Source organism: Trachurus trachurus (assembly GCF_905171665.1).
Source record: "Trachurus trachurus genome assembly, chromosome: 9".
NCBI lineage: Eukaryota > Metazoa > Chordata > Actinopteri > Carangiformes > Carangidae > Trachurus > Trachurus trachurus.
This window is the reverse complement of record NC_139895.1, coordinates 12,002,413-12,013,626: the sequence shown is the minus strand read 5'-3', so window position 1 is coordinate 12,013,626 and position 11,214 is coordinate 12,002,413. Positions and strand designations below refer to the sequence as shown.

At 41.1% G+C, this 11,214-nt stretch overlaps 1 protein-coding gene across 3 annotated transcripts in view; it reads right to left on the bottom strand.

Annotated features, from left to right (window-relative positions):
* LOC310991503 (phospholipid-transporting ATPase ID-like) overlaps positions 1–11,214 on the bottom strand; it is a 49,777-nt gene that overhangs the window by 4,881 nt on the left and 33,682 nt on the right. For 2 of the 3 annotated variants that reach the window (XR_014595630.1, XM_083979228.1), the window contains exons 13-27: positions 10,972–11,180; positions 10,524–10,567; positions 8,807–8,972; positions 8,471–8,659; positions 8,234–8,349; positions 7,310–7,474; positions 7,095–7,206; positions 5,895–6,000; positions 5,641–5,779; positions 5,239–5,422; positions 3,247–3,470; positions 2,774–2,857; positions 1,925–2,170; positions 1,201–1,339; positions 390–520 (exon numbers count right to left, since the gene is read on the bottom strand). Coding sequence is in view for 2 of the 3 variants with exons in the window: in XM_083979228.1 (XP_083835354.1) it covers positions 390–520; positions 1,201–1,339; positions 1,925–2,170; positions 2,774–2,857; positions 3,247–3,470; positions 5,239–5,422; positions 5,641–5,779; positions 5,895–6,000; positions 7,095–7,206; positions 7,310–7,474; positions 8,234–8,349; positions 8,471–8,659; positions 8,807–8,972; positions 10,524–10,567; positions 10,972–11,180 (2,254 nt within the window). In the remaining variant the exon portion in view is untranslated. Of the gene's footprint in view, positions 1–389; positions 521–1,200; positions 1,340–1,924; positions 2,227–2,773; positions 2,858–3,246; positions 3,471–5,238; positions 5,423–5,640; positions 5,780–5,894; positions 6,001–7,094; positions 7,207–7,309; positions 7,475–8,233; positions 8,350–8,470; positions 8,660–8,806; positions 8,973–10,523; positions 10,568–10,971; positions 11,181–11,214 lie in introns of those variants that run through there. The other variant, XM_083979229.1, reaches the window with a different exon arrangement.

Sequence of the window (11,214 nt, the reverse complement as noted above, 5' to 3'; positions counted from 1 at the left end):
AACTAAAAAATGAGATTATTGCAAAATGTTTTACAGACAAGAAATAAAGCAAGGGGAAGTTATTGCAGAGATGAACCTGATAATGTTAGTTACGTCTATACAGAGGATAATCATGTCCCATAATTAGGCATAAAGTATCCAGAGAACTGTTTTCGTCCATATTTGTTTACATTTTGTCAAACTGGCGCCGTTACAGGAGAGCTGCTTTCGTAATTAGCAGTTTCTGATCAGAACTGTCCCTGGATTATTTCAATACTAAAAAGAAAACATAATAATATGATGATGCTCAAGCAAGTCTGGAGTTACAAGTGTTTTCTTTTCCTCTGATTAATTATTGTGGACATCTGTTTGCAGTGGACCTCACAAATGAGGAGATCTTGGAGTCGTACCTTGTCGTTGATGGTGGGGCAGACCTGGATCAACAGGAAGCGGTAGGTGACCACGGGGAGGACGCACAGAGTGGAGGTGAGGAAGATGGTCAACCAGACGTTCGGCTGGTTCAGAGAGTTTCTGGCAGTTCCTGGACAACAAACACCAAATATTACATACAGACGCAAAGATCAAAGATTTAAAGGGACAATAACTGTAAAGACACTTCCAATGCCGTCCTTAAAGGTATAGTTCAACATTTTGGCAAATTCTCCTATCACCATAATCCCTATAGTCATAGCAGTAGGTTCAGCGTTTTGGAGTTGTTGGATTGTGTATTTGATGAGTTTGATGAGGGAAACCAAGAAATCCCATTAGCCTGCGTAGCGTAGCTCTGAGCAGCTCACGGCTCTGCGCCACTGATCTAAAAACAACATGCACAGACAATTAAAGGTAACAAACCTACTGCTTATTCCTAAAACTATAGGGATTATGGCAATGGGCTAATTTGCCAAAATGTTGAACTACCCCTTTAACGTCAGCCTTTTCAAACCTCACTTACAACAAATCTTGTTACCAAATTAATGTCTCAAATGCACCAGTGCACATTTTCAGTGCAGGTGATTATATGCTCAAGAGGCAGAGGATCAGACTGTCCAATAAAGGTTTGCTTGTCCTCGTGCACACACGCGCCACTGATCAGAGCCGTCTCTGTTGCCTGTGTTAGTTGTAGCGCAGATGTTTTGCTTGTGCAAACGCACCACATGCAAATGCAACCATCAGTTCTCGACAGTGAGTTCACGCTCGAGTGAACATTCACCGCTCACTCACCTATGAAAGGAAACGCTGACGGCAGCATGAGAAACATGCCGTTACTGTACATGGTGAACGTCACAGCAAAGTACATGGTCAGGCTGCCGAGGACGAAGAAGGCGTTGACCGACGTCCAGTACGACATCTCCAACCCCAACTACACACACACACACACACACACACACACACACACACACACACACACAAGAGAGAGAAAACAACTCTTTTTACATTTGCAAGGTTGAGCTTAAAACAAATGTGTATTTCTGTTGCAGGTGTAAAAGTATGGCATTCACAAAGCAAGGAATTGAAAAGCTGTACAAGTATGTCTCAGTTTAAGAAAATGTTTAAAAAAGAAAAGATAAGTATTTACAAAAAAGAAGAAGGAGAAAGAGAAAAAGAAGGGGAAAAAAGAAAAAGATAGATAGATGAGTGGTGTTTACCGTTATTTTGTTTGTTTGTTTTTTGTCATTACTATGTTTCATTATCTTTAATATTTTGAAACAGAGAATAATATTGGTGTTGAAGTAAGCCAATGAAATTTGTAACAACAGAGAGGGGCAGGAACTATAAGTTTTTTCTTCATCCTGCTCCTTTTCATTCATGACGAAAATGTGTACACAATGTATATGTGCAACTATGTGAGAACCATGAATGAAATAAATCAAAATGAAATGAAATGAAATTTATTCCTCATGAATGACAGGAGACAGGATCACACAGAAGAAACGGGTCCTGGTACCTGGATGCTGACGGCGAACAGCAGACATGTCTGGGTCAGCAGGGCGAAGGACTGGTAGTCGGCGATGTCCTTGCCGTCGTCCCTCACCGTGTCGTGCATGGCAGCGTAGGGGATGAAGAAGAGCACCAGGGAGCTGTAGCAGCTGTGGAAGGCACACTTGAAGAAGGCCGTCTTGCTGAAGTACAGGTTCAGTTGGCCGGGCACGTAGAGCTGAGGATACTGGAAACTGTACTTGCAGTTCACATCCTGACCAGCAGATGGAGACAAAGACATTAGTTTTCTGTTTCTTTCTTTCTTTTTTCCTGAAACACCATCAGCTTTATGTTATAAACACTCTAAACTCTGAATATGCATCTATAAAAGGTGATAATGTCTAGGGAACAAATTTACTGAAGTGTTATGATATTAACATTCATCACACAAGCTGTCACCCCTAGGTCAAACGTCTCTGCAGAAGACCTGTGTTTTATAGCATCTGGGTCTGATCAGAAATTATATTAACATCCAAAGCACTCATTCCTGTGCTTCTTCTTCCTGTGCATCTTTGAGAGCACTTTAAACACAGCAGACAAACCTGTTCTCATTTTAAACCAGACACACAACAGCTACACTGAGCTTAGAGAAGAAAGAGTGAGCTGCAACCTCAGAATAATGTTTAAAAAACACACAGCCACCGATTTACTGAAGCTCCTTCAAAGCAGCTAACTTTACCCCTCCCCTCCTTTACCTGCATGTGGTGACTTTGCTCTCTACACTTGTTCCCCATGTTTAAAAAACACTTGAACCCTCCTACGCTCTGATTTCCAGTATAAAAAGTGTTTGGTGCATTATATACAGTATATTAGTTACCTGGTCAAAGAGACTCATTCCCAGCACAGGTAAAGCCGTGTACACCAGATTGTAAAGTGTTATGAACCACTCGTCGTACACCGTCTGAAAAGCAAAGTCAAAAGAACAGAGGATAAAGTATAAATAACTGTTAATCCATCATTTATTCATGAAAAGTTGATCATTTCCACTATCATCACCTGAACTGCTGCTCTGTTTATTTTTTGTTTTGTTTTTTTTGCTTGTTTTTTTGCTGCTCTGTTTAATTTTTGTGCTTCTCATTAACCTTTTTAGTATTTATTAAATCATGCTCTTTGAGTTGCATGTCCTTCTCTAATTTTGTTATGAACGCCCATTGTCATATTTGCTGTTATGTACTTTAAAGTTTTATTGGATTCATAAATAAATGGAAAAGATATGCAAGTAGTGTTTCTCAAACAAGACTTTTCCACATATGCCTAACTAGCCCCACCACCCCCTCTTCAGTGGCTCACCTGTGCAGAGAAGCCGCAGAAGAAGGCGTACCAGAAGTGCACGAAGGTGAAGGTGAAGTTCTTGTAGAAGAAGTAGCGCAGGAACTTGCACATGCGCAGGTAGGACCAGCGGCCGTGCACCAGCAGGAGGTGCTGCAGGAAGCGGAACTGGGCGAAGGAGAAGTCGCTGGACAGCACGGCCTGCATGCCCTCCTGGCCCGAGATGCCCACGCCGATGTGAGCCGCTGGGTGGACGACAGAGACATCTGAGTCAGTCTTTTGTTGTCTCTGATACCTGACCACCTCACCAGATCCTCACTGTGTTGATATTGTTACAGCTAACACATCAGCAGCACACACACTGCAACATTAGCCTTTATTCAGAGCTGTGTTTCTGCTGCTAAGATCAGATAAACAGAACAAATCCTGATATTTTAAGGCCAGACAAGGCAAGGCAATGTTATTTGTGTAGCCCATTTTTACAAAGAGTTTGTCTCAAAGGGTTTTACACAGCATCATAACAACTTCCTCTGCCCTTAGACCCTCACAGCGACTGAAGAAAACTCCCAAGAAAACCCTTTAAACAGGGAAAACACAGGAGAAACCTCGAAGCTGAGCAACAGAGGAGGGATCCCTCAACCAGGACGAGCAGACAGACGTGCAATAGATGTTGTATACAGACAAGAAAAACAGTTTACAACATGGAATATGGGGAAAAAAAGAGTCTGAAAAGCAAATATTTGAAAAAAAGGTTAAGATCAAAATAAATATCAGTGACCTTATTGACAAATGACTAATCTACAACTGGCTCATTGTTTCAGCTCTTGTCACTTTACCAAATACTTTTTTTTTAACGCAAACTAAAGCTACAGAGGAGATCACAGTGGCATCTCTTTTAAAGTAGCACTATTGCAAATTCCAATACTTTGTTCGGCCACTAGATGGGGTCGGTGGTGCAGCGTATCAGATATAAACATCCTCATCCTCTTTACATAGCGTGCCGTTCAGGAGGTGGGGCTAAGCACCGGGCCGGCTTGTCTCATAACAAAAAGGAATTCTGCATTTGCTCCACAGGCACTACATCATTGGCTATATTTCGTGTACAGATAGTTATGGCTCCCCTGGACTTATTTATTGCATATTTCAGTTTTTTTTATTGCTATTACTGCTGTATTTGCGATAGTGCTACTTTAAAAAAGAAGACTTTGTTGGAAGCCACAAATAAATAATGTGATAACTGAGAAAACATTTCTCTTTTCATGTGCTTATGGCTGAGCTCTTTTTAAGAACTTTAAACTTCATCTATTTTCTTTTCTTCTTCTTTTTTCCTTCTTCTTTGGTCTTGCTTTTAACTCTATGTTCAATGTATGTTTAATGTTTACATTTTTTTAAAATAGTTTTTCATGCTGTTTCATGCTGTTCTTTTTAAATGTTTTGTCTTTATGTAAAGCACATTGAGTTGCCTTGGTATGAAATGCGCTACTGTATATAAATAAAGATGCCTTGCCTTGCCTAAAATGTCGAAAACCATTGCTATATTTTATAAAACAAAGAATATCCTAAACCAGAAGTCATTACACACGCTTTATTGTTCTCTGCTACTTCCATATGACCTACAGCATTGTCAAGATCAAGATGGGGTAACACATATAAAACCAACACTCATCCTATTTTTAAGTTGCAAAAGAGAGCTATAAGAATTATAAATCGATCAAACTTTAGAGAACCAACGAATGTACTCTTTGTCACTTTAAACAGCCTTGGATTTTATGATTTAGTGGAATTTAAAACGGCACAAATAATGTATAAAGTGCACAGTAATGTGCTTTGAAATCAGAGAGAGTTGGTATGAACTGAGGAAATCAGGTGTTTAAAAAAAAAAAAAAAACAGAACTAATATTAAACAGCGGTGTGTTTGGGGGGGTTAAATGCTAATTGAATAAACTAAACCAAACTGAAACTGAATTGAAAGAAGGAACATTATCATCATCATCATCCATCTCCTGCCGTCACCTTTGATCATGCTGACGTCGTTGGCTCCGTCTCCGATGGCGAGCGTGACGGCCTGCTTGTACTTCTTGACCAGCTCCACCACCTGAGCCTTCTGCAGCGGCGTCACCCTGCAGCAGATCACCGCTTTACACATGCACGCCGTCCGCAGGAACTCCAGCTCCATGCTGTGCTCCAGGGCGTAGGCCTGAGGGAGGGAGAGAAAGAAAGAAAAAAAAACAGAAAGTGATGACGGGAAGAAATTACATAACGGCTGGAAAATAATACTGCAGCGTTCATGAGCGCAGATGCAGATGGTGCTAAAATAAAAGTAGGAGGTAATAAACATGATAGAGGCTCAGCAGCAGACAGGCAGTAAAACTTTATGAGCACAGATGAATTGAGAGTATATTTCTTCGGTCCTACCAGACTGTGTCCGTTGATGACCAGGCCGTACTCTCCGTTCACCACCTCGTCTGCGAGCGCTTTCACTCCTTTACCCAGAGTCCTCGAGGGCAGGAACGCTGAATCCACTGCATCAGGTTTCATGCAGGTTCTGGCATTTCTGTTCCACAAAAAACACAAAAGCAAAAAATAGTTTCATGATCAGCCTGTGAGGAAAACAATCGCTTACATTCAGTCTGAATTGAAACTGCATTTTTCTGCGACCTCGCCCTGACCTCAGCTCCGCCCTGACGTCCTCCGGTGAGTTGCCCGAGACGATGAAGACCTCGTTCATCTCCTCTCGCAGTAAGTTGCATGAGTAACCAATGTTTTCTGCCGTTTCTGTGACACAAATAAACATCATCATCAGTAAGGAAAAAATAACCACAGAAATGAGATGCATCAGAAAAACAAAGGTCATCTTAAAGAAGAGAAAATAGCAGACAGTGATTCTGCACAGTGTTCATCCCAGAATCAGAAATACTTTATTCACAGAAAGCATTATAAACTGACAGGAAATTCCACTTAGGTCAGGGTGTGTCATTATATTTCAAACATATAAACTTGTATATAAACTGTCGTAATGTTACATAATTATACAGGATTATCTCATAGTGTGGTGAATGTGCAGGTCACAACTTGTCCACGAGAGCGTTTTGGAGTTGTTGGATTGTGTATTTGATGAGTTTGATGAGGGAAACCAAGAAATCCCATTAGCCTCCGTAGCGTAGCTCTGAGCAGCTTGCGACTCTGCTCCGCCGGTCTAAAAACAGCTTGCACCGACAATTAAAGGTAACAAACCTACTGCTGTGACTGTAGGGATTATGGCAATGGGCCAATTGGCCAAAATGTTGAACTATCCCTTTAAATATATTGTGAAATTCTACTGAAGGAAATTTGCTTGGACACACTTTAAAATGCTCAACGAATGTGAAACAAAGATGGCTGACTCTCATCTCATCCTCATTTCTCCCTCCTTAATAAGGAGGGCGGAGATATGATCAATAAGCTCCTCAGGAGGGAGGCGTTTTGGATTTACACCCTTAACACAGTGGAACCACTCAGACTGAATGAAGAACTCAGCCTCTCATGTTTTTGCTATGTGCCACTTGCCCGTGTCGATTTATTGCTTAACAAAAGTCTAAATATTGTAAATATTAATGTTTGTATAGTTTTTTATCTTGTAACGAATGAGCACTTTTGATTGGTTCGAAAACTAGGAATGCGGACATGTGATAGGTGCAGGTACTCCTATCCTCCTCAACCAATCACAGTTGGGAGGATATTTAAATGCCTCGTATACCGCACCAGAACCATTTGACCCTGATGAAGACGTTGCATGTCGAAACAAGTAAACTACTCGCATCACCAGTGACTCATGTGCTCCAGGCTCCTTTTTCTTCTCCTCTCATCCTATCTGAAGTTGTGTTACCTACCTTGCTTGTCTCCGGTCAGAACCCAGATGTTGATGTCGGCCTTGGACAGCAGCTCGATGGTCTGAGGCACTCCGTCCTGTAGCTTGTCTTCTATGGCTGTGGCTCCGAGCAGCTGGACACACGTTCACACAAATCATTAACACGCATTCGACGGTTCAAACAAACAAAGATCCAGTTTCACAGAAGGAGCTTCACAGTAATAACATGTCTCGTACCAGCAGGTCCTTCTCGATCTCCTCGTACAGCTCGTCCAGTTTGCCCTCCCGGTCGTCCATAGTGGTGCTGGCCTCATGGTGGCGCTGTCGCCACTGGTTGAAATACTCTTCATCTAGATCCTTATAGGCCAGCACCAGCGTCCGCAGACCCTCTCCTGCAAACTCCTGCAGACCGGCATGAACAGTGTCACACGGGCAAAACACTACACACACATATAAACACAGCAAACCAAGACCTAATAATCCTTTCAGACGTAAACACAAGTCACAGTCGTGTATAAAGTTTGTGATCTACGGAATAAACTCAGAGAGTCACACACACAACCAGAGGATGAGCTGTTTATAACTTTACAAGACATGAGAGAGAAATAAACTGAGAGGAGATAAACAGGGATAAATAAAAGGATGGCAGTATGGGAACGAAGAGGAGAAGGAGAGAGGAGGGGGATAACACAAACATGATAGTTAGTATTAGAAACAGCGCTACCAATTAACAGAGGATTAATGGCAGCTACTCTGATCATCAAATAATCACTGGAGTCACTTCTAAGACCAAAATATCAAACACTTCCTGTTTCCAGCTTCTCAGATTCACACAGTAAACTGGTCGTCTTTGGATTTTGAACTGTAAATCAGACTAAACCAGATGTTTGAATTCGTTTAATTATTTTTTAAAGTGAAAACAATGAAACAACGCTAAAAATTATTTGAAAATGAAAATAATGTGTTGTATTTGTCAACATTTCTGATGTTTAGGTTATTGGATGGATCATGTGGAGGATGAGCTGTGAATCTATGGAGGAAACAGTAAAGTAGAAAACCCATGTGAAGCACTCGCAGACAGTGTGAGGACCACATCTTAAAAACATTTTTTTTCTATTCTTATTGAAAACCAATGTGTGCACACAGTCAAATGTCTCTTACATTGAGGTGCTCTGTGGTGACTTCCATCAGCTTGTTGCAGGACTGATGCAGCCTCTCGTAGATGATTGTGTCTGCACCTTTACAGTAGAGAGAGAGCTTCCCCTCTGGACTCCGAACTGCAAACACACAACACACACAACACATAAAAAAGGAAATGTATTTTATTTACAAGACAATAAAACGAAGAATAACCTTGTTTATGACCCCAAAAAAATGTGAAATCACAACATTATTTACCGATGACTGACATCCTCTTGCGGACGTTGTTGAAGTCGAGGATGGCCAACAGTTCGTAGCTGCGCTGCTCTCCCATTTCCACGATGCAGACGCTGTCCGGTGTTCGTGAGCGGAAGACAAAGCCGAAGTTTCTGGCTGCCGTGACCAACGCTCCCTCATCTGGAGACTGGGCCTGGTAGAAAAGCTCACCTGCAGGAGGAGAAAGGGTCATTCATGGTCTGATTTTCACTTCTGTTCTCGTAAAAGACGTCATTTTTTTATTTAATTTCTTTTTCCAGGACGCACAATCGCTGAAACTCTGATGTAAAATCTCCAAATTCTTTTAGAAACACTGACCTTCTTTCTTCTCCTCGGCCATGACGGTGTGGCAGAGGGCCAGCAGTCTGAAGAAGGCGTGCACCTCGGGGTTCTCCAGCTTCACCGCCTCCACCAGGGCGTGGTCGTAGAACATGAAGCGAGCATCGGCCAGAGGGTTGAAGGAGAAGTCCACCCTGTCTGTGTGCTGGAGATGCAATAAAAAATAAAAAATAAAAAAAACAATGTCACTGTTTCCACCTCGTTAGACTAGTTCACTGTGGGTTTATTAGATTTTAAATGGTGAGATGATGATGATCCACCTGATTTCGTCCAAGGAAAAAACAAGTCATCTAAACTTGATGTAATCCACGGTGAAATATCTGTAACACTTGTAACAATACAAAAATAGTTTTCATGGAAATCCCTGCAGCGTTGGAGAGATTCACACACAGGATAAGGAGAGGCTGTTGTAATATTGAAGGAAGTTGTGGTTGTACCCTCGAGGGTGTTTCCACCACATTGTTCAAAACTCAAATCAGCTTGATGCTGCTTGCTCTGGATACCTAGTGCTGCTTTTTTTCCTCTGCAGATAGATAACAACCCTGTCAGTGTTTTGTTTAACCATTAAAGTTATCATAATGTCATCTTCAAAGTGACACAGAGACGAGCGATCAAAGATACTGACTGACGGTTTATCAAACTTCAGATGAACAAAGTGTGGTTTTGCAGGTTGCTAAAAACGTATGTAGATATCCTTTATTGTCCGATAGGGGAAATTAGTTTTCACAGTCTGTCATCACATAAACTAAGCTAATAGAAACTAAGAAACTAAGCTTTGTCTTTGTGTTTTGTTTTGCATGTCAGGTTTTTGTTTTGAATGTTTGTTAGAACACTTTTTTGTACCTCTGATCCCTGTGCTTTGCTCGGTCGAGTTCTTACTGTACTGTCTGTTTTACTTCATCCGTCAATATTGTGTCTGATTCTATGTCTGTCTTGTTTACCTGTGTCTTGTCTAATTGTAATTACATTTTTTCTATGTAAACTCCCAGAGGACTGCGGGTTAAAATTAGCAATTTGCTAACTCCGGTACATTTACGTTGGGTTTTTTCCTTTCTCTTTTCCTTAAAAAGAGAAAAGAGCTGATGTTATTAATGTACATTGTCCTTTTAAAATAAATAAATAAAATAAAATAATGTTACATATAAGATAACGTAACATAACCCAGTTTACAAATTCATGTGTAGACTAGATGAGTCAGAGAACAGCGTCAATGTGGCTCTAACTAATCCAAGGAAGTGCTGTACTCGCTACACATCAAGCCTCAGGGAGCACTGGCATAAAAGCCTGTACATTCATTTGTTTTAAAATTATTTGTTCTTTTTTTTTTTTTTTTGTAATCTAGGTTTTTTTGTTTTGTATTGTACTTTCCTTCTAATGGACCATGAGTCTGCAATAAAGACATGAATGAATGAATGAATAAGAGGTGTGCACTTGTTTGACCATTTAAAAGTGGGTTGTATTAGATTAAAAAACACATATATCAGGAACTATCTGTAACCTTTGCCCGATGGAAAACCAACAAAAAGGCGCTAAGTCAAGCTGAGCTGATTCCAGGCAGTGGATCACAGTTTTATCCTCCGATGAGGGCACCATGGCAACCAGTCACTCACATGGGTGGCTGTGCAAAGTAAACAACCCTAAATTTGCTGTTTTGGATTGAGGAGTTTTTTTTTTACATCATCACATTCCAACTCACCTCAGTAATCTCTAGTCTTTGGCCGGCGTAGTCGCACACATCTCCTGCAAAGGGGAGGAAAGAGATGAGTGAACCTCGTTCCAAAAGGTTAAAAATACAAAACAGAGAGAGGATGAGGTATACTGAAACCCAGATTGTTCCTGGTATACATATCTATCGTCTTACTATCGCTGAAGTACCTTTAGCAAACAGTTAAGATAAAAAAATCCAAGGAGGACCTAGGATTATTCCCTGTGGACCTCCTCACAAAGAGAAAATGAGCCCAAATAGTGAGATTGCAATCAAACGGAAGATAATTTAGTTTTCCCTTTTACATTTGAGAACCATTAACCACATTTCTCAACTTTTTTGAGATGTTCTGGACTTGAAAACGCAGAATCACAGATATTTTACAGATTTTACAGTCAGATTTTTAAAAATCCCAGTGCAGTGTGTCACCGAGTCTTACCGTAGGATTTGCCGTTGATGGAGCACTTGTTGAAAATCATGATGTTCTGAGTGAGCGTCCCCGTTTTGTCACTGAAGATATACTTGATCTGACCCAGCTCCTCGTTCAGGGTGGTGGTCCGGACCTCGGCCGGGGTGTCGTTGCGAGAGTAGTACATGTTCCTGTCCCACTCGATGTAGAAACTGTTCCCCAGCCGGATGATCTCCACACTGACACAACGAAGAAAAGTACAATCATGTTTTT